The 22,927-nt window shown below is 42.1% G+C and overlaps 3 protein-coding genes and 1 pseudogene across 3 annotated transcripts; all 4 read left to right on the forward strand.

Moving 5' to 3' along the window:
* Positions 1–515: 515 nt before the first annotated feature.
* Positions 516–5,786, forward strand: LOC123046425 (uncharacterized). Its single transcript, XM_044469820.1, has 8 exons — positions 516–579; positions 663–728; positions 803–880; positions 969–1,904; positions 1,988–2,065; positions 2,155–2,232; positions 2,337–2,593; positions 2,682–5,786. The coding sequence occupies exons 1-8, from the start codon at positions 516–518 to the stop codon at positions 5,784–5,786; spliced, it is 4,662 nt and encodes a 1,553-aa protein (XP_044325755.1).
* Positions 5,787–7,551: 1,765 nt separating this feature from the next.
* LOC123046495 (ubiquitin-like-specific protease ESD4) lies at positions 7,552–8,785 on the forward strand. The gene is made up of 4 exons (XM_044469907.1): positions 7,552–7,693; positions 7,783–8,210; positions 8,308–8,499; positions 8,594–8,785. The coding sequence occupies exons 2-4, from the start codon at positions 7,989–7,991 to the stop codon at positions 8,783–8,785; spliced, it is 606 nt and encodes a 201-aa protein (XP_044325842.1). The 5' UTR covers positions 7,552–7,693; positions 7,783–7,988.
* A 52-nt stretch (positions 8,786–8,837) lies between these two features.
* Positions 8,838–12,026, forward strand: LOC123065850 (uncharacterized). The gene is made up of 7 exons (XM_044489056.1): positions 8,838–8,949; positions 10,683–10,758; positions 10,844–11,136; positions 11,220–11,406; positions 11,483–11,590; positions 11,661–11,889; positions 11,962–12,026. The coding sequence occupies exons 1-6, from the start codon at positions 8,861–8,863 to the stop codon at positions 11,796–11,798; spliced, it is 891 nt and encodes a 296-aa protein (XP_044344991.1). The 5' UTR covers positions 8,838–8,860; the 3' UTR covers positions 11,799–11,889; positions 11,962–12,026.
* A 2,654-nt stretch (positions 12,027–14,680) lies between these two features.
* Positions 14,681–15,471, forward strand: LOC123180444 (transcription factor bHLH14-like; annotated as a pseudogene).
* The last annotated feature ends 7,456 nt before the right edge of the window (positions 15,472–22,927 follow it).

Below are 22,927 nucleotides of genomic sequence, written 5' to 3' on the forward strand. Positions count from 1 at the left end.
GCTTCATTAAGAACACCAGATACAACCGTTTCTAACAAAGAAAATGTCAACAATTTTGACTCTGGCGTTGGGTCCTCCCAACTGATTGTGTTACGACCGCCACTTCAAGCCTACAGAGGAAGCAATTCATATGGTAGTCAATTGTGGCTCATATTAACTATCATACCGAGTAAAAAACAATGGTTGTTCAATTTGTCTTATACCTAATTATCACTTGATATACAGAAGCAAAACAAGCACTCAAGAGGCAGAGGGAAAATGCCAGGTATGAGCAACATAAGCAAGGGATATTGCAAAGCCTACGTGACAAGCGGAGGCGAGCCAAATCGTCAACAATAGTCCTTACAGCTGGAGAACAAAATCAATCCGATACAGGTGATGCACAGTACATAAAACACTTTTTATCCAAACTTTGATTTCCTAACTGACAGCCACTCAATGTTTCTGTAGCTGATGAAGATTGTGATTGGCTACACACAAATGATACGTATCGGATACAAAACTCTCAAAGGAGGATGAGCCCAGACAACATACTTACTGCGCCGTCATGTGGACACAATCCCATCGACACTTATAATGGTGCTTTAATTGACTACTATTTGGTTCATTCCTTTCATTCATCGCTCAGTCTTGCCCATTTTACAAGCTGAATATTCTGTCAGGCAACGACCACGGCAATGATGCATATGGAATACTGGAGCCGGATGGCAACACAAACAATATTGATGGTTCGCATTAATGCATACATGGTTCTGTCTTTAATATACGATATCTTCTACAAACTAATATTTGCCTACTACAGAATGTTGTGGAGACGGAAACCTTCTACAAGCTGAATACCTTGAGCCTGATGAAGAAGCTAGGATGTTCGCCCACCAAGGTACATTATTGCTATGATGAGTTACCATATAATATAATATTGTCATTTCTGTAACAAATGGTGCCTGAATATTCAAATTTTGTTCCAGATATTGAGTTTGAATCCTACCGTGAACGACGTCACACTGATGGAACACACACAAATGATCTTCATGCTATGGTGTACATGAACCTATCCAAAAATCACCACGTCCTTAGAAAAGTTAGGGACTGCCTCCACTGTGGAGCATTGCGGTTTCAGTATGAGGGACCTGCATTTTGTTGCAGAAAGGGGAAAGTAGGTTTGTTTACACCTGAGGTTCCGGATGAGTTGAAACGGCTGTTCACAAGTCAAGGTGATGACGATGCTAAATATTTTCGAGACAACATACGGTATTTCAACTCTCACTTCTCATTCACAAGTCTTGGAGTCACCCTTGATCGTCGAGTAAGCACTGTGGCAGGAACCGGCGTATATACCTTTCGTGCATGTGGGGGGTTGTACCATGCTCTTGATGATCTGGTGCCGGCTGATAATGGTCCTAGGCATTTGCAGCTCTATATTTATGATACAGATCATAACTTGGTGCACAGGGCTAAGAGGTCTCCAGATCTGAATATAGAACTCATACGTAAAATTCTGCTAATACTAGAGCCGAACCCTTATGCACAGGCTTTCAAGAGCCTTGGGTCCGTTCCAAATCTAGATGAGTACAAGATCTCACTAAACACAGATATCAAGTTGGATCAACGTAGGTATAATGCCCCAACGACTTCTCAGGTGGCAGCTATATGGGTTGAAGGGAGCGACCCACAAAATTGTTTTGACAGGAGTGTTGTTGTGCATGGAAAAAAAGGCGACCGGCCCCTGTACATTAGAGCATACTATGGGTGCTATGATCCATTGTCATATCCACTGTTTTTCCCACGTGGGGAGACAGGTTGGAATCGCTGGATGCCGTATGTTCAGGAACACAATGACACAAACCAATATCCGGCGCATTATTCAGATCCGCAAGAAAACCGGGCCTCTGAATTACATACAGGTATTCTATTCATTATTGTTGTGTTATCTACATACTATCTTTATAAATATAATAACATTTGTCTTCGTTCACCTATCGAGCAGATGAAAACTTGATGGGTGGAAGGGAACAAGTTGGCAACTTTGGGCCAGATGAAGACCGAGTCACTGATTTACATGCAGGTATGATGTTCATTATTAAATTGTTATGGCATTATCTACTTATTGTGTTGGTGAATAAAAACTTATGTCTTGCTCCCCCAACAAAACAGAAGATAATTTGATTAATGAAAGGGAACAAGTTGGGAATTTTGTGCCAGATGAAGACCATGCCAGTGATTTACATGCAGGTGCCGGTCATTATAGTGTACCACTTATTCTTAATAAACAAATCTTATGTTGTCAATCATTATGATTCCAGCCATTATACTTGTATTTATATTCGATATTGTAGATGATAATGAGGATAACCAAGATGAGGATTTTGTTGACAATGAGGTGAATGCAACACAATCCAGGAAATTTGTTAGTGCGAGGGAGTACTACTGCTTCAAGCTACAGGTCAGGAAGAAGCTTTTTAACATCGTCTTGTTTGGTGGACACCTTTTCCAACAGTGGGTTGTTGACATGTATATCAAGATTGAGACTATGAGGCTGGACTGGTACTCAAAGCCAGAGAATCAAAAGGTTATACGAGCTGACCTCTACCAGGTATCGTGCTTGCGTTTATACTAATACACCCTACTACATCAACATTTTGAAAAACATGCCTTTTCCATGACCAAGTATACTATTACAGGGTCTTGTTGACACCATCATTGCCGGCGAGTCACGTGGTGATCGGATTGGTAAGAGAATCGTGCTTCCACGCACGTTTCCTGGTGGTGATCGCGACATGCAGCGAAGGTTCCTCGATGCAATGACAATAGTCCAACGGTGGGGTAAACCGGATTATTTTATCACGATGACTTGCAATCACTACTGGGAGGAGATAACACTTAATCTGATGCCTGGACAACTGCCACAAGACCGTCCAGACCTGGTGGCAAGGGTATATAGGGCTAAACAGCGAGATATGATGGACTTGCTAATTAAGGGTAAGCATTTCGGACAAGTCGCAGCTTATGTACATGTCACAGAGTTTCAGAAACGAGGCCTCCCTCATGAGCATATACTTTTAATCATGAAAGCAAATAGCAAGTTGGCAACCCCGGATGACTATGATCGGGTGATATCCGCAGAGATACCGGACAAAGAGAAACACCCAGTTCTGCATGAGCTGGTCGTCAAACACATGTTGCACGGACCCTGTGGTGAGTTGAAAAAAAGTTGTCCGTGCATGATTGATGGACAGTGTAGGTTCCATTATCCGCGAGATTTTTGTGATGCCACACAACAAGGGAGAGACTCTTATCCCATCTATCGGAGGAGGGACGATGGGCATGGAGTTAGGATTAGAGGAGCCAATTTGGACAATAGATGGGTGGTCCCTTACAACCCTTGTCTGCTTATGCGATACAACTGCCACATTAATGTTGAAGCATGCTCGAGCATCAAGGCAGTGAAGTATTTGTTCAAGTACATATATAAAGGCCATGATCGGACATCATTTGCTTTTGAGCAGGACATAATCAATGATGGTGGAATCATCAATGAAATCCGACAATATAGGGATGCACGCTATGTATCTCCTCCAGAGGCTATTTACAGGATTTTTGGTTTTAAAATGTTTGGTGTCAGTCCATCAGTGCTACAGCTCCAACTTCATTTGCCAAATATGCATACAATTGCATTTAAATCTGGTGAAAATCTAGAAGATGTTGTCGCTCGACCATCTTCATCTAGGTCCATGCTTACCGAGTACTTTGAGATGAACCGGAAGATTCCGCAAGCACGGAAATTGTTGTACAGAGAGTTTCCAGAGCATTATAGATGGATAGCTGGAAAAAAGAAGTGGCAGAAGAGAAGAAATAACAGATCGCAGATTGGAAGACTTGTCTACGCACACCCTGCTGAAGGAGAGAGGTACTACTTGCGTGTGTTGCTAAGTCATGTCCGAGGTGCCACTTCATTTGATGATTTAAAAACAGTAAATGGCAACATGTGCACTTCCTTCAGAGAGGCATGTGAACACTTAGGCCTCATTGAGCACGACAAGACTCTTGATGATTGCATGACAGAGGCGGCCACATTTCAGATGCCTTGTGCCCTAAGATGGTTGTTTGCGACTATATTGGTTTTTTGCGAGGCAACAGAAATCCGACAATTGTGGGAGAAACATCTACCATCAATGTGTGAGGATTACTGTCTTAATGAATCAAATGAGTCAATACTTGAGCAGATGGTCCTTAGAGATATTAGGGATATGTTGCAATCCATGGGAAAGGATATTAAAAACTATGGACTTCCGGATCTAGTAGAGACCGATGGTTCTTATGACGGTGAGTACAGAGAGGTAACAGAAGAGAGGCAAATCACCGCGGACATAGAACATCTAGATCTATTTAGCAGTTTGAACAATGAGCAGTTGGCTGGTTTCAATGACATAATAGATCATGTGATGAACAAAAAAAGCCAGATATTCTTTGTTGATGGTCCAGGAGGCACTAGGAAGACGTACCTGTACAAGGCATTGCTTGCTAAGGTGCGTTCCATGGGCCAAATGGCGATTGCAACTGCTACATCTGGTATTGCAGCATCGATAATGCCTGGAGGATGGACAGCACACTCTCGGTTCAAAATACCAATCAAGCTCACTGACAATAGTATGTGCAGTTTCACAAAACAAAGTGGTACAGCGGAGTTGCTTAGACAGGCGTCCTTGATAATTTGGGACGAAGTCGCTATGAAAAAACGTCAAGCAGTTGAGACGCTTGATAGATCACTACAGGATATAATGGAATGTTCTTTGCCGTTTGGAGGAAAGGTTGTCGTCTTTGGTGGTGATTTCAGGCAGGTCCTACCTGTTGTGACACATGGGACAAGAGCGCAGATCACGGATGCTACACTTCTGAGATCCTATCTTTGGGAGAAGACCCGCAAGATACGTCTCACACGCAATATGCGGGCACAGGCTGATCCTTGGTTCTCGGAATACCTCCTAAGGATAGGCAATGGAACTGAAGAGACAATTGGCGACGACTATGTCCGTCTCCCTGACGACATTGTCATTGGCTATACCGAGGATGAAAAAGCTATTAACATGCTCATCGAAGATGTCTTCCCATCGTTGCATGCCAATGCTACATCCAGAGAGTACATGAGTGCACGTGCTATTCTATCGACCAAGAACGATCATGTCGATGACCTGAATGACAAGATGATCTACAGGTTTCCAGGTGAAGAAAAGTTATATCATAGTTTTGACTCAATCGAGGATGACCTACAGAATAATTACACAATTGATTTTTTGAACTCGATCACACCAAATGGCTTGCCCCCACATGTTTTGAAATTAAAGGTCAACTGCCCGGTCATTCTGCTACGGAACCTCGACCCTCATAATGGTCTATGCAATGGAACACGGCTTATGATCAGAGCCTTTCAGGATAATGCAATCGATGCAGAGATTGTTGGTGGTCAGCATGCTGGAAAGAGGGTGTTTATACCTAGGATCCCTATGTCGCCCTCGGAGGACATCTCACTTCCTTTCAAACTTAAGAGAACACAGTTCCCCATCCGTCTGAGTTTTGTGATGACAGTTAACAAGGCACAGGGTCAGACCATCCCAAATGTTGGCATTTACCTTCCCGAGCCAGTATTCTCACATGGTCAGCTATATGTTGCATTGTCAAGAGGAGTGTCGAGAGAGACAACACGGATTTTGGCCAAGCCAAACAAGGATGTCGATAAATCCAGGAAAAGCACCAAGAACATTGTCTACAAAGATGTTTTGGAGAGATGAGGCAAGTGCATTTTTCCAATATTTCTTTTCCCCTACTATGTTTGTGTTGAAAACCAACTTATGAAAGAAGCTCCTTAGAAGTTTATCATTTTAGTAGCCGTAAGTCCTGCCATGCACTAATCACTTCATAATTTCTGCTGATTCAGGGTTGACAAATATTTCGTGTTCAGGAGAATTGAGGCTTTAATGTGGTTATATTGGTCTCCAGATGTGCCAACTTGTAAACCTATTTCAAATAGAAGAAGATGGTGGAATGATGCCACGTCATGGTGTCAGATCATCCATAATAAGGAACACTTTGTGTTGTATATTCTGTACTATCTAAATTTAGCAGCCAGAATTCTGTTCTATTAAAGATGTTCTTGAACGCCTAAGTGCTATGCTCTCTGATATATTTGTAATGAAAACTGGAAGAATCTATGACATTCATGGAATATATTGAAGTTAAAAGGCGTTATTACTACTATGTTGCACATATGTTGTTCCCGAATCTATAGCAGATGAGCTCACATGCTTTGTTTTTACAGAAAAAAAATCGAAAGAATATACTATATAGAATTCAGAAAAGAAGATAAGGCATGTAACAGGCTAAAATGCTAGATAATAACAGTGGGCGAGAATACCTCCTCCAACATGCGTCAAACCAGTTGAAAATATTCCTCCTATTAGGATTCCAGCTTCTTCATCGATTCACTATGCTGCCCCTTGGCTAGCTTGCTCATCACCAACACGTAGCAGGTACGCCGCCTGTTGGTAGTCCCCGCAGTTGCCTTAATTTCAAAAACAAAAAATTAAGTTTGACAAATATTTAAAGGGTGTGCCTTCTCTGAATTATTACACAGCCTGCAGTTACAGAAGGAAGGTGGGCCACACCCAATATTTATGCAGATAAAATGCACTACGGAAATAACTCCAGTAATTTTGGCAAACTGGGGTATAAAAAAAGCACAAGATAAGATTCTGGGCGTCAGATAAATCCGGGGATGATAGCAATCAGGAATCCCCAATTATCGCGATAGTAGTTTCCTTTCTCCCACGATTCTGCCTTATTTCCTTTCTCTCACGATTCTGCCTTATATTTCCTGACACCATTACTTTAGACCCCTCCTCCACCCCCCTCACGATCTCTCAGCCGCATCCCAACAAACCGCCACAACAAGTCTCTCCACTGCGCCGCACACATCAGCCCTTGGTGAAGCACCATCATCGTCCATATCGGCGCCATCGTCATCGGTGCCCCATGCGGGTCAATCTCCAACCAGATCCGGTACTATTGCCGATGCCATCAACACGGTAATGACATATTATATCTCTCTTCTTCCTATACAAGGTTTTCTATCTAGAAATGTCATGCTTGGGTTTTCAGGAAAACATCAACAAGGTAGCAAAGGATGAGGATATAGATAATATGCAGATTGAAGATGTAAAGAAAGACGAGGATACAAACACCGAGGCGACAGAGGTGATACAAGAAGAATCTACTATGGAGGATACAGAGAATATGCAGGTTGAAGAGGTGATAACCGTACAAGAGGATACAGATCCCGACTCCACAAAGGCTACACAAGAGTCCATTAGGGAGGGTCCACTAAACATGCTTTTTGATGCTGTGATAACCAAGGATGGATATACAATCCCCGAATCAACAGAGGCAAGTTTTCTTTCCACATGTCTAACGCCAAAGATCAGTTTGTAATTATCTTAGTACAATATCATTAGAAAAATATATTCGCGCTCTTATAATATTATACTACCATGGGTTTCAGCTACCTAGCGATGACGAAACAAGTGAGATACTCAACAATAATGAAGTGGAGGAAAATAATTGCATGGATAGCCCAGAATATACACCTATTCTTGAAGAAAACATAGCAAACAGAGAGGATGAAGATTCTGAGCATACACAGGTGACTTTCCTTTTCCAACTATATCTTCCCAAATTATTCTAATTATATTATATCCTACACACGGGTAATTCATTCAATATTGTTCTCAGAAACTAACCCACAACGAAACAAGTCAACAAATGGTGGCAGCTCAGGATGAGGAATTGGCACAAACACGGGACACGGAAGGGCTTCAGACTATAGAGGACGAGCTAACAATGCCCGTGCATATAAATAAACATAAACGACGGCATAACAAGCCTAAGAAGGCACAAGACTATGTTGTTTCTCCACAAGGCACTGAACAAAACATTCAATGTCCTTGTACTGCTACATTATTGTTTTTGTGTTATTATCATTACATGTTATCATTGCCATCGTGACAGATTATGCCTGCAGTGGCGATGATTGGTCTGTTATAGAAAATATCCGGTCTGAACCAAGCAAAGAAAGAAATTTAGTGAGCATCGGCGACGCATTTTTGAAAAAAAGACATTTACTATCTCTTCTAACTCCTGGAGAATGGGTTGGCGACGAAGTGAGTATATCATTATTATTATCGCATTACGACTAGAAGATGCTATTTGATTATCAGTATGTGTCATCTAATATACTATGTATGCTTTTAATTGTAGGTCATAAATACGTACATAAATTGCATGACTGCTATGGAGCATCTACAAGTAAGGTCAGGTGGAAGTGTGTTCTTAGAGAATGCATGCATCTCAAAGATGATAAAGATCGGTAGCTATCTTCCCTCAGATGACATGGATGTTGCACCAGCATGGGTACTAAACAGAGCCAAAGCGTATTTGGAAAATGATATGGTTAGTCTTTGTGTCCTACATAATTGGATGAATTACAGCTACAATGACCGATTCATCCACGTACGAGTACAACTAAAATAATCATTTTTTTCAGGTATACTTTCCAATAAACATGGAGGACGTTCACTGGTACCTATGTGTTATAAATGCCATAAAAAAATGTGTCCAGGTGCTCGACTCGCTAGGCCCATACATGAGCCGCAAGGACCTCACTGATACGGTCTGCACTTCATCCTACTGCCCCATCTTTTCTAAGAAGCTTTTTTTTCTTATTTCTCACTTGTGATGCTTATACTTTTTCCATTTTTTGGTACACCAGCTAGAAGGACTGGAGGATTTATTCAAATATGCATCCAAGCACATGGAATTAAAATCCGATAAGTGGACTGATCTAGATGTTACAACATGGAAAAGAGAAGAATATATTAAGAGCAGTCTTCAGAACGATGGGTACGCCTCCTAATATAACTCAGAGCATTTATGCTTAACAGGGTACATTTGGTATGCTATTATTTTTATTTTTACCCTGCATAGCATTCCTAAAGCACATTTGATCAACAGATTTGGTATGCCAATGCAATTCTTTACCTTATTGTATGACAATGCAATTCACACAGCACCTCTCATTAGATCTGGCCTATATAATGGTGCTCAAGGCGATACATTTCATTAGGCTGTATATTATACATTTGAACAACGAATATGTTACTACACATATGGAAAGAAGCAGATATATAGCATACCTGTATATGTGTTCCGCTAACAATCTTTCAAATCTCTATATCCAATGCATCCATGACAACATAGAGAAACAGAAACATCTCACAAATGAATGACAATGTGGTGAAGGTGCCTGTTGTGCATACAATGGCATAAGCATCAGCAAAGTTCAGATGTCAAAGAATGGACTCACATGTATTTCTGATAGAAACAGTGCAGATACCAAATTGGTTGCGACACTACAACGTCTCAAAAAGCAAAGACTCAACATCAATTAGAGCTAGCTGATAGTGAAAAATTAAGCCACCCAATATTCAAATCCACAAATTAAGAAGCTTTATCACAACATGGTTGCCTAAAAAAATGTCACCTGACTAAATCCCCACTGATAATTGTAGGTGCGTTAACAACATCTAATCGAACAGCATACCTTCAGCAACCAAACACCTACGCGAGCTGCGAACTCCTTCCCGGAGAGACTGTGTGAGGTCGACGCACTGGATCTCGGTCCAATTCAAGATGCCTGCTCCCGCATCGTGTCCAGCATCTCGCATCTCGATCTGCTCTGCGGCAGTATGATGACGGCGGCAGAGTCGATCTAGGGAAGATCCACGGGGTTGGCGGCAAGACAAGTCCGCGGTGGTGAGAGGAGGCAGCGGGGCGAGGCCGTGGTGGGGATAAGAGCCGGCGAGGCGAGGCCGTCGTGGGGATAGGAGACGGGGTGAGGCCGTGGTGGTGGTGGTGGTGGTGGTGCGGGGAGGGGGAGGGGGGCAGAAGACGTCGTGGCGGGAGAGGATGCGTCCTGCTCGAGAGAAGGCAGCCGGCGGCATGCGCCCTGCTCCAAACAAGGCGGCCGGCGGCGTGCGGCAGAGAAAGCAAAGTGAGTGTCTCTCACCGTCTCACCACGCACACATACTGTTGTGAGAAAACGACTGCTCCACATTAGTGTGCGGGGAGACTGAGATACTTTGCATCAGCTGCTCTTTTTTTAATTTTCTTTTCGCCCGAAGCTCCTCATTAGTGTTCCTCTGGTTGCTCTCTTTCCTTTTGCAATGCAACCTCTGCTTTCTTTTGCGTGGCCAAATTATGTCGCCGAATGGATCATCGGTCGTGTCCCTTTTGTTTTATTTTTAATATCTATGATCGACAACCCATTTGATGAAGGGATAATTATATGGGTTCCTCTCAAAGAAATTATGCATTGACAAATTCATTTTTTTATTGATAGCCTTTTTGTTCAGTTGATTTATAATAAAAAATATGTGTTGACAAATTCAATTATTTTATTGATAGCCCTTTTGGTCATTTGATTTAAATTAGTGGCAAACGTTGTTCAATTCCTTTTTAATCGAGCGTGTTCGATATGACTTGTGGTTCGGTCAACATCATTTTATAATACTAATATTTTAGTATTAATATAATATTTTTGTTATTAATCATATCAAAAATTTGTAATCATCCAGGTCATCTTGTGGTCTCTGGATGTTAAATTACATGGAGTACTTCACAGGAGATAGTCTGTCTGACACTCCCGAACAGGTATAATTTGCATCATATCATGATACTAATTATTTCGTATTTTATCATTATTTGAAAATTAAGTCTTGTTACTACTTCACTTTAGGTTCATATGACAGATTTTAGAACAAAATTAGCTGTCATTTTAGTCGACTTGGAATTCAATGATGATGATATAAGAAACCGAGACTTGGATGATGATGAAACCAACACGGATCCCACCGATTGTATGATCGTCGAAAGACCTCCTAACAAACCCAAAGCATCCAACTCATCATCACAAGTTGAGCTCATCTCGCAATCATTTATCCTTTCGCCGTTTGTCACTCCAACAAACGACAACTTAATGGATGAACTTTGCTTGTTCATCAGCATGGTTGATGATATCCCTTTGCTAGAGTAAGACACATTTTTTCAATTCTTTTTTTCTAATAAATTATTACTCATGTATAATTATAATTGACAGAATTCCCATTTCACAGGAGCGAATGGGTGAAAAGCTCTCAACCTTATCCTATTAGTTTGAACTTGAGACAATTAAAGAACATATTAAAGAATGATGAGTACATGGATGCTGATTGTTTTAACATGGCTGTGAGGATACTAGCATGCCACGACGTCCAGCTTGCTAGAGACGTCCCAACACACTATATGGATCTACGATTCTGTGTAAGTTATTATAATCACATTTTACGGTTTGCCTCATTCTACTCATGTTTTCTTACATTACTAGTCCATGTCCCAGTATGCACGAGTCCCAAGTCATCATGATGGTATGGACATTGCTATGTTGGCACAACTATTTGATAGCTGGCCTAATAGCAATGAGTATCATATCTCAGAATGTGATACGGTAAGATTTCAATTCAAAGTCATTGTTTATTTGGTCCTAATAAATGATAATGATTGATGCGTCATTGCAGATTTTATTGCCTTGTGATATTCTTGGACTATTTTTGTTGTTCATCTTGGACCAACAAAAAAAATTGTTTCTATTTTGGACCCGCTTTCAATACCTACTTTCGGAAAGCATATACTTAAAACTATGGTCAACGATCTAAACCTTGCACTTCAAACTGCAAACCCTGCCTTTAAGGACGACGTTTTGAAATGGGGATGCAAAGTTCCTGTTGTTCCCACAAATCCATACGGGTAAGAATATTGTCAATACATCACACTCTTAATTGATTCATTCAACTCACATGTAACATTTCATACATGCAGTCCCCTATCTGGTTATTTGATTTTCAATTTAATGCACTCATGGCATGATGGAACACTACATTTTCCAGTACCCAAGGTAAGTATTTCACACCATGCTCATTTCTACACACGTTACTCATGTTTTTTTCTAATAACAATGTTATATAATGCATATGTAGGATGATTTTGAACTGAGGAAGCGCTTTTTGGTTCATATTTTGAAGTATGAAGAAAATGAAGTTCTAAACAATATCCCAGTCTTAGAACGAAGCATTATAGATCGAATCAAAAGATGGACCTTCCAGAGAGGATTATCATCAAATGATGATTACTAGATAATGTTGCTTAGTTGTTATTTTTAAGTATTTTTGTAATAAGTAACAATTACAATACATTTATGTGATCGTTAATTTTATGTGAAGACATGTGTATTGGTCGTGTGTTACATGCACGAGTTTTTTCATTTTTGTATTTCGAATTTTGGAATCACAACATTTCAACAATGAAAATCTTTCACCGTCAAACAAGACCTATGACTTAATCTAAAATAAATTATTACATTAAAAATTGAGTATGACAGCACATTTAAATGTTTCGGTACAACAATACAAAAGTTCATGTTTTTATTTTAGTTTATTAGGATACGTGCGTTGCACGTGCACGCTTACTAGTGGAAGCAAATAGTCTGATGTGAAAACAAAAACGGAGACTCGCGTTATTTATGGAAGTTGTTACGGCCCAGTTTTATGGAACCAGTGGAGTAATTGTGAAGGAAACAAACTAGGGAAGCACCGATCACTGCTTCGTATCGTCCTGCCCTTTTCTTGATCTAGAGACTAGAGAAAACCATGCAAGTATGCAGTCAGGAAGCAATATTTACGGAGACGCAATAATCGAGGGTTGGAAGCAACATTTACGGAGTAAGAACGGATGGAAAGAGACGCTGAGATTTGAGGGCGTGCTTTGCGGATGTAGTTAGGAAGGAGCAATCACCTAATATATCGTGTCGCCTAATTATCCAATTGGACGTAGATCCTGCTTTCGATCCGACGGCCTCCGGCTGGTCTGATAGATGCAACGCATCAGTAGTCTCATGCCTAGTGATGCAACGTTGTGTGATGGTAACCACCATTATCCTTTTTGTCATTTAATATAATACGTCATGTCATCAATATGCCTAGTTGTCATTGGATGAGGATGCATGTTACTACATATGTACTCCCTCCATTCGGTGAAAAGTGTACTTGTAGAAATTTTAGGACAAATTATGGAGTGAAGTAAAAAAAAGCTGAGGAGATGCAAGCCACCATCTCTCTCCTCTTTAATAAGCCAACATCCAAGGAGCTAAGTGCATATAGAAATTAAGAAGACCATGTGTAAAATGTTATTGGTCTTGATTACCGTGTGATAAGAAAAAATCATTTTTTGTACTTTAAAGTGCATCGAGAAGATAGAAAGTACATTACTTTATAGACAAATTTTATAGTTAAACTACATTCTTCACTGAACGAAAGGAGAACAGTACACCTACTATGACTATTCTGATAGTGTGCCATAGAGAACGAACGAGGAATTTAATAGCAAATTGATTGTGAACACGACTGACTAGTCTGACAGAGTATCAGCACAAACGAGGAATTTAATAGCAAATTGATTGTGAACACAACTGATTCTACAAATGAATAAACAAGGTTGCGCTACAGTATTAGGTTATGATACAATGCAATGGAAATGTACTACTAGTAACCAAAGAGATATCATGCAGTATCATACTTGAGAAAGGTGTGACAGCTCCCGGGTGTCACTACACCCTCATGAACAGTAAATTACAAAAAATCTGAAAATTTGGGCAATAAAAAAGGATCAAACTTTTGATGTTCTTTCAAATTTTCAGGCAGAAATAACATTCGAGGAGGACTCGCCAAAAAAATTTACTGCTCCAAACTGCACATAAATTTTGAACACTGATTTTGTTTTTTTAGGTTAGGGATCCTCAAATTTTATTTGAGGCTGAAACTTTGCAAGAACGTCAAATGTTTGATCATGTTTGATGTTCCAAAGTTTCAGATTTTTTTGATTTTGTTTTCAAATTTCTTGAAAAAAAAATTCATAGCGGTGGGAGTGTGTAGGGGGCACCCGGGTGTTGAAAGTCATGTCTCTGATACTGCTATAGTGTGCTAACCACTGTAAGAGACCTTACTAATCCATCTTTTTCTGTCGGCTATACTGCGCTGTCGGCTATAGTCTGCTAACCATTGTTTTTCTTTTTGGTTCATACGATATGGCACTACACAATTAAAGATGGCATATCTAAATAGTCTAAACAAGGTTTTTTTCCGTGGTGATACTCTATTAGACTAGTCTAAACAAGGTTGCACCACAGTATACTAGGTTATGATACAATGCAATGGAAATGTACTAGTAACGAAAGTGATGTGATATCATGCAATATGATACTGCTACAGGGTACTAACCACTGTAAGAGACCTTACTAATGCATCTCTTTCTGTCGCCATATTTTTCATATCAACTATCGTTTCCAAGATTACAACACCCTACTTACAACCTAGGCCGCTGCTTGAACATATAATTAATTGGTTCAGCGAGGTTATAACCGGAAAACGTGCCACACCACCCGCCAGTATAAAAGCATACCCGAACTTACCATACGATCATAGTACATAGAGCATCTCTGCTTGTCATTTCGAGGCGACAGAGGAGCGATATCGAGGTGCCTTCCATGGACGATCTACTCTGTCCGCCTTCCTCTTTCCTTCCACCCACGTCGTCCTCCCAATTTTGCACCGTGGGCCATCAGGTACTCGAGTTCGTGTCCCAGGATCTTCCCGAACAATGGCTGTTCCACGACGGCATGATGTCCAAGAACGTGGACGGGGAGCTGTGGCCTATGGGGAGCACGCTCCCCCGTAGCCCTCAGCTCTCCGAGCTACCGCCGCCGAGCCTCCTGCTTGCAAATCCGCAGTGCCATGCGAAGCGGCGAGGCCGGAAACCCGGGCCACGCTCTGACGGTCGCCACAGCGTCGGCCATGTGCAGGCCGAGCGGCAGCGCCGCGACAAACTGAACCGTCGATTTTGCGACCTCCGCGCTGTCGTCCCCAACGTGTCCCGTATGGACAAGGCATCACTCCTGGCTGACGCCGCCACCTACATCGCGGAGCTGCGCTCCCGCGTAGCGTCCCTCGAGGAGGAGACCAACAAGGCATTGGAGGAAAGCCCAACGGCCGCTTCTCGCGGTGGTCCGGCTTCCAAGTTCCTGCAGGTGGATGAAACGGTGGAGGTGCGGATGATGGGACGTGACGCGGCCGCGGTGGTATGACCGCCGCGGCCAGCCACGCTCCGGCGCGGCTGATGGGCGCGCTCCAGTCGCTGGACCTGCAGGTGCAGCATGGATGCCTTAGCCGCGTCCAAGGCGTGACCATGCAGGACGTCCTCGTGGACGTGCCAGCCTCGGTGGAGGACGCCGACGGCATCCGCTCGGCGCTGCTCCAGGCGCTGCAGGACAGCGCCTAGCCGCTAGCCGGCCGGAGCATTGATCGTGATAATGAAGCAGATGGAGTGGACGTCTATGACATCGTTCCTAATTTGGTTTCCTGATGTTATACATGAAATATATTGCATATTATCAACGTAGACGGTGTAGTCACGGAACGCGGATTTCCTGTATGTACGTAGCGTACGTCGCCCCATCCACCTTATAGTATTGGTATTGCTTGTATTCTATCCTACTATAATGACGTGATTTAAATACCTGAGAAGTGATTCTCCATGCTTTGTCAAATATACGTGTTTTTTTATTCACGGGAATGCCACTTGACGCACTCTATTGCACAAGGAAAATAACTTTGCAGTCCCGGAAAATAGAGAGTTTGAATGATAAGAAATCTAGCAATCTTGTGTACCACGTTTTTAGCATCCCTCAGACGGTGTTGTATCTTAATCATGCCAATTCGATTCAGGAGTTTTTCCTTGACTCCAAGCGATAGTCTAATTTTTTTAGAAAAGGAGGATGACCCCCGGTCTCTGTATCTGGATGACGCATACGGCCACTTTATTAATTATTCTTACAAAACTTTATAAAATCATACAACAGTAAGACTAAAACCGCCGTCTAAGCAACAAACTTTCGCAACACCTATCTAGTTGATGAAAAGGCGCAGATAGCCTGGGCCTAATACCAAACAGACATCGCAACCAAGCCTAACATCTAAGACCTGAAACCCCAACCTAGCCATTTGTCGGGTCTGGGGCACACACTGGATCCGGCGTGCTCTCAGAGGCCTCCGCCGTCAACTGTCACCGCTCCATCTTCAGAACTGTACTGATGCATCAACCTTGCTCGGTCTAGCTATCGTCGATGCCACCACGGCGCCCAACGGCACCTCCTCCCTACGCGCAAACAGCTGAGCACGTCGCGGTCGCCACTGATACACCTCAGCGCCATGCTGCCAAGTACCACCAGCCGACACAGCTTGAAGTCCTTGAAAGATCTGTCGTGCATAGCACCTGCCGACCAGGCATGACAAAGCGTAGCATCTGTCGGTCAGGCATGACTTGACATCTCCACCGAAGCTCCGTGCAAGACGAAGCCGCTCCACCTCCTGCCTCTGACTTCCAGCACTGCTCCACAAACGATGCTCCCAAGAGAGAAACGACACCGCAGTGCCGCCATCGTCCGATCTGGAACACCAGATCCTAGGGTTTCCCCCGGAGCAGCACGAGTGGGTCGACAGTAGTTACACGACGATGCCTTCATCAAGGTAACGGCGTAGAACGCCGCCATCGCTTGTCGTCGGCTCGGTTTTCATCGGCAACCATGTCTCCCCAACTCGCAGCCGGGACTAGATGATGGATCTCGAGATCCGATCATCAAGCTTCTGGCCGGCCACCACCACTGTCCACCAAGCCCTCGACACCGCCGCCGATCTAAAGCCAGATGACACGCCGCCGAAGACCGCATCGCGCCGCCGCCCGATCCAGGCCAGCCGCCGTAGCCACCGCCCGTGGTCTGAGGCAGGGCCGACCGCCGCCGCCGTCGAAGCCAACGCCATCGCTTCTAGATCGGCCGCACCTCCACGCATGTTGGGGCCCCGCCACCCCTGAGACACGGGAGGGAGGAAGAGCCCCTGCCACCGCCGTCGGCCTCCGGGCGCAAGCCGGCGGCGTCCTCCGGCGGCGGCGGGGGAGGGGGGAAGATGGGCTAGGCCCCGGCGGTGGCTAGGGTTGGGGAGCCACCCGAGTCGCCCGAGCGGGGGGCGACGCGGGGGCCTTGCACCTGCCCGAGCGGGGGACACTCGGCTCTGTTCAGTAGACCTTAGAGCATCTTGCTTTCCACCCCAAAGCACTAGACTGACTTCATAGGTGCAAGGACACTAGAGCTGATGTCTTTAGTGTCTCCAGTTCTTCTCCCCCTTTAAAGCATCTCTAGCAGACCCCTTAAAATGGTCAAACCCATAAAAATGAGGTGTTTATAGTTTTGATCGAAAAAACGGCCCTAGCAAATCCCGTAAAACTCATTCGGCCCTTAAACTTTTTAAAGGGCACTGAAAATCCATCCGTGAGAACCTTATATGTACAGTTTCGGAGGTAGTATATAGTTCAGCCCGTAAACCAGTCAAACCTCATCGGAGTAGACGAGCCGCCGCCGGACTAGCCAGAATCTACCCGGAACTCACCGGAATCCGTCACCGCATGTCGGAAGAAGCCGCCGCCGGTCCGAATTGCAGCCGGCTCGACCTCCACTGCTGAGGCAAGGCCGTCCACGGGCAGGGCGGAGCAAGCCACCAGCGGCCCGAATCGGGGCGGGGCGGCGCCGGAGAAGGGCGGGGGGGGGGGGGGTCGCACGTAGCGGCGGGGAGCTCGCGCGCGGCAGCGGGCGGTGCCGGGGTCAGTCAGGGACGGGAAGGCACGCTAGGGAGCGTGCGGTCGGGGCGGGTGGCGCCGGGGCAAGGCGGGGGCGAGGCGGGTGGCGCCGGGGTTCGAGGGTGAGGCACGCCGTGGCCTGAGACGAGCTCTGCCGGCAGGGAGGAAGAAGGAAATAAAAGAAAAAAATGAGCTACAGTGAGATACAATTTTATTTACGGGTCTGCTCTGCCGAGGCAATTTCGCACCATAAAAATGGTTTACAGTGCCCCTTATACACGTTATTAAGGGTCAACTCTTAAGGGGTCTGCTGTAGATGCTCTTAGGCCTTGTACAATGCAAGGTGCTTAGGGAAAGTGCTTAGCGAAACAAATCAGGCTTTCCTTAAGCACCGGTGCTTATTTATACAGGATTGACGCTTAATTAGGCGTCTCTCCTGTAAAAATAGGCATCAGTGCTTCAGAAAAACTCGATTTATTTTTCTAAGCACCTCCTTAAACACCTAGCATTGTACAATGCCTTAGCTTCCTTGGTTCCTATTCCTCTTCCATCTCCCGAATCATACTTTTCCTCAGATGTATCTCCTTCTTGATCCCACCACAATCGGTCACTCTTCACCCCTTTGGTGCGCATGTCTGGTGTGGCATAACCAAGCTCGACGTCTTCAACATAGAGGGGCTTGTGCCGTGCGACAAACTTGTACCATTGATCAGACAATCTTCCTCTTGAGAACATGTTTGGCGTTTGTTCCAAGATCGTGCCATGGACTCGAGTGTTTTCCCTCTCTCTAGGTGAACTTATATCCATCCAGTGAAGATTATAGATTGACAAAGAACAAGAGATAGCCTCCCCAGGGGTTTCACGGGCATCCAGGATGCAACACGGCATTAGTACAAGCGGGTGTGCTCGTAGGCCGTACCAATCCTCTTAACCGACTCTGCGTCTGCGACCTGCAAATTCCTTTTCACTTTTTCTTCAGCACAACCCCTATAAACACATCAATGGTAAAGATCTTTCTATACTCTTTCATAATAAAGGGTAGGATGATCGAAACCTTCGCCTGCAGTAATGGGCCGGCCCATTTGGAATAGAACAAATTAAAGGAAAAAGGTACCCAAGGATCGAACCCAGGTCTTCGGGATCATGGGCAAGGGTGCTAGCTCGGCCACATCAAGTTCGTGATGAGTAGCAAGGTGCAATCAACTTGAGGCCAAATGAGAGCCAGATTCCCATTGGTTTTTCCGGGGTTTTTTGTTTTATATATTTTTTAAACCGGGTTTTGTTCCCTTTTATTCTTATTTCTTTTTCTTTTTTCCTTTTTTGTTTTTATCATATGCGTGACTTTTTAAAAGAAAAAATTGACTTCGTTAATTTTTCTGAAATTTCCGAATCTTTTTCAACTTCTAGAACTTTTTTTGTAACTTTTTAACTTTCTTACAAAATCTACAAAACAAATCAAAATTGATGATTCTTTTTCAAATCTGTGAGTACTTGGGCCGGCCCAACACGCGCCCGACGGGAGGGTTGCCATCATACTTGAGCCAAGGTCCAAGTGTTTTTTTCTAGTTTTTCATTTTTATTTTCTTTTTTTCTTAATTCATTTTTATTCTTTTTGAAATTTATTATTCCTTTGGAAACATGTTTATAAACTTGAAATATTATTTGGAATACCCAAAAATGTTCTTATTTTCAAATATTGTTTACAATTTTAAAAAACATTCTAGAATTTCAAAAAATGTTCCCGTTATAAAATTTTATATTCATAAATTTAAGAAATATTTGTGTTTCATAAAAAATTATACTGTTTTAAAAAATTATGTGGTTTCAATTTGTGTTAAAATAATTTATCTATTGTTAGGAATTTTTTAAAAAGTGTTCAAAATTGTAAATTTTCATACACAATTTGTAATTCCAAAATTGTTAATAAATTTCAAGAAATGGTTAGGACATAAGTAAATGTTCATTGATAATGAGAAAAATTGTAAAACCCGAAGCATGCAAATTAGGAAAAAAATACATGCTCACGGAGGCACCCATCTGGCCTTGTCTGCCACACTCCTCAACTGATGTTTTTCTAAACTATGGATTAACTCCAACTTTTGCAAGAGGTGGGCATGCTCATGTTAGGCATTCATGTCAGTTTTGAACAGATTATGGCACCGTTTGCATGTTGCAACACATCCGGCCGTTTTTTGGCCTTTTTCACCTTAAGAACTCCAAAAATGCAAAACTTGTTGTGCAAACCCAGACAACTTTTTGATGGTGCCTTAAATTGGTCATACAAGGTCATGAAAATCGGGACCATTTCAAGGATGTCTGAAAACAACGTGCTCTTAGACGAAGCATTCTGTCCTACTCGAACACCTTCTGTTCAACATGGTCTATGTTTGGACATCCTTCAAATGACCCAACTTTTGCAAACAGGTGGGTATGCCAATGGTAGACATCCTTGTCAGGTTTGATAGATTTTTGACACCATATGGCAAGGTGCAACACGTCCGACCATTTATTCGCCTTTTGGACCGAGAAAACTTCAAAAAATGCAAGAAGTGTCAAAAACCAAATAATTTGACATGGTGCCTTGAATTGGTCATACCTGAACATGGAAAAATTGGGTTCATTTAAAGAATGTCAAGAACAATGTGCTCTTAGACAGACCCTTCTCACCTACTGAACACCCTTCGTTGAATATGATCTATAGACATTCATGAAATGACCTCAAATTTTTCAAGAATGTGGACATGTCCATGGTATACGTCTGTCAGGTTTGAACAACTTCCGACACAGTATGCACGTTGCGACACATCCGACCATTTATCGTCCTTTTTCACCAAGAAAATTTAGAAAATGCAGAACATGTCGAAGACCCAAACAATTTTGGCATGGTGCCTCAAATTGGTCATACAAGGCCATGAAAAAAATCGAGGCTATTTAAGGGATGTCGAGAAACGAGGTACTCCCAAACAAACCCTTCTCGTCTACCCGAACACTCTCGGTTGAACATAGTATTTTTTTCGAAAATCTCAAAACGGACCCCAATTTTTGCAAGCATGTGGATATGTCCATGTTAGGCATCCATGCCTAGTTTGAATGACTTCTGACACCATACGCACATTGCAACACGTCCAACCATGTATTTGCCTTTTTCACTGGAAAAACTTTAGAAAATGCAAAACTTGTCAAAAATTCAAACAACTTGGCATGGTGCCTTGAGTCGGTCATACAAGGTAGTGAAAAAAAATTGGGGCCATTTGACATATTTGAAAACAATGTTCTTTCAAACAGACCCTTCTGGCATACCCCGAACACTCTTAATTGAACATGGTGTATTTTTGGACATCCTTTAAATGATCCCAACTTTTGTAAGCAGGTGATAATGCCGATGATAGGCATCAATGCCAGGTTTGAACGACTTCAGACACCATATGCATGTTGCGGCATGTGTAGCCATTTATCAGCCTTTTTTAACCAAGAAAACTTCAGAAAATGCAAAACTTGCCAAAAATCCTAACATGGTTTTTTAATTGTTCATACAAGGGCATGCAAAAAAAAATCTGGAGTCATTTTAAAGGATGTCAAAAAACAATGTGCTCTCAGACGGAGCCTTCTAGCCACTTGGACATCCTTCGTTGAATACGGTCTAATTTTTTTCATTCTTAAAATGATCCCAATTTTTGCAAGCAAGTGGGCATTATGGTAGGCATTCATGCCTAGTTTTAACGATTTCGATACCGTATGCAAGTTACGAATATTTGTGTTTAATGAACAAAATTAAAAGCACAAAGATTTTTTTTGAAACTTGGAACAAATTTATAAAAGTGCGACTTTTTTGGGAAAAAAAGAGAAACGAAAAGGGAAAATGAAAAAAATGAAAAAGAAACAAAAAAACATACAAAAAAAAGAAAAATAATGGTGGGAACGGCCTAGACGGGCGGCCTCCTGTGCGTGAAGCCGTCTTTGCCTCTCGCTGGGCAGACTGTCGGGGATTTGCATAGACCTCGATGTGAGTGACGATACAAGGGCCAGCCAACTTTCAGCTTTTCACAGTGCAGCCAACCGGTTTTGGAAACCTTTATCGGTTTTTTCTATGTAGTTTCTTTTCTGCTATATTTGTTTTCATTTTTTTCGTTTCTGCTTCCCCTTTTTTAATTATTTTTTCCTTTTCCTTTTCTTCAATTTTAATCCTTTTAAAAAATGTACATACATTTTAAAAATATTGCATTTTCAAATATTTGTCCCAAATTTAAGAAATGTTCCCATTTTCAATTTTTCTTGCAATATGTTAAAACTGTCACTTATATAGAAATATTCGGAAATAAAAAATGCTCACAAAAAAAATGCTCAGATATTGCAAAAAATGTTCTTGTTTTCCAAATTTGTTCACAAATTAAAAATTATTCAAGTTCAAAGTTTGCTCATAAATTTCAAGGATGTTTGCCGAAGTTTGAAAAATGTTTGGGAATTTTAATAATATTCTTGTTTACTAAATTTGTGCACAAATTCAAAAAACATTTTTGTTTGAAAATTTGTTCGAAAATTTCATAAATGTGCGGGGAATTTCAAAAAATGTTCTCGTTTTCAAAAAAATCACAAATTAAAAATTGTGCATGTTTTTAAAATTTTCCGTAAACTCAAAGAAAATTGAGGAAATTTTGAAATGTTTACATTTTCAAGAAAATGTTTGTTATATTGGAAAATGATATGGTTTTCAGTTATTGAAAAATGTTGGAACTTTCCAATAATGTTCAGGTTTTTCAAAAAAATGTATAGAAATTTCAAATTTTATTCGGATTTGTTTTTCAAAAACCTGGTCATGTTTTCCAAAATGTTTGCAAACAATTCAAAATTCTGTACGGTGCAGCAAGGAATGCTGCTACAGTGAATGTGCCGTTAGTGTTAACTAGTAATCGTGTACGTGCAAATGCACGTATTGATTAATGCAAAAATAATGTTGCACATATTAATTTTCATTCAGTTTTCCAGCTATATAATGAGTACACATAAATTTCCAGTGATAAAAAAAATGTACAATACTATCAAGCTTGTTGTTCCCTGTTTCTTGCCTCGAAGGTTTTGTCTCGTTACAACATTCCATCAAATACAAAAG

This window comes from Triticum aestivum, chromosome 1A, assembly GCF_018294505.1.
Source record: "Triticum aestivum cultivar Chinese Spring chromosome 1A, IWGSC CS RefSeq v2.1, whole genome shotgun sequence".
NCBI lineage: Eukaryota > Viridiplantae > Streptophyta > Magnoliopsida > Poales > Poaceae > Triticum > Triticum aestivum.

Excerpts from the sequence above, each read along its gene's own strand:
- LOC123046425 (XM_044469820.1), top strand. The coding sequence starts at position 516 with ATGAGCCCAGACAACATACTTACTGCGCCGTCATGTGGACACAATCCC. Across the intron at positions 729-802 it reads CAACACAAACAATATTGATG|AATGTTGTGGAGACGGAAAC; the intron begins GTTCGCATTAAT and ends TGCCTACTACAG. Across the intron at positions 2,066-2,154 it reads AGTCACTGATTTACATGCAG|AAGATAATTTGATTAATGAA; the intron begins GTATGATGTTCA and ends CCAACAAAACAG.
- LOC123046495 (XM_044469907.1), top strand. The coding sequence starts at position 7,989 with ATGTCCTTGTACTGCTACATTATTGTTTTTGTGTTATTATCATTACAT. Across the intron at positions 8,211-8,307 it reads GAGAATGGGTTGGCGACGAA|GTCATAAATACGTACATAAA; the intron begins GTGAGTATATCA and ends TTTTAATTGTAG. Across the intron at positions 8,500-8,593 it reads CGTATTTGGAAAATGATATG|GTATACTTTCCAATAAACAT; the intron begins GTTAGTCTTTGT and ends CATTTTTTTCAG.
- LOC123065850 (XM_044489056.1), top strand. The coding sequence starts at position 8,861 with ATGGAATTAAAATCCGATAAGTGGACTGATCTAGATGTTACAACATGG. Across the intron at positions 8,950-10,682 it reads AGCAGTCTTCAGAACGATGG|GTCATCTTGTGGTCTCTGGA; the intron begins GTACGCCTCCTA and ends GTAATCATCCAG. Across the intron at positions 11,407-11,482 it reads ATATGGATCTACGATTCTGT|TATGCACGAGTCCCAAGTCA; the intron begins GTAAGTTATTAT and ends TCCATGTCCCAG.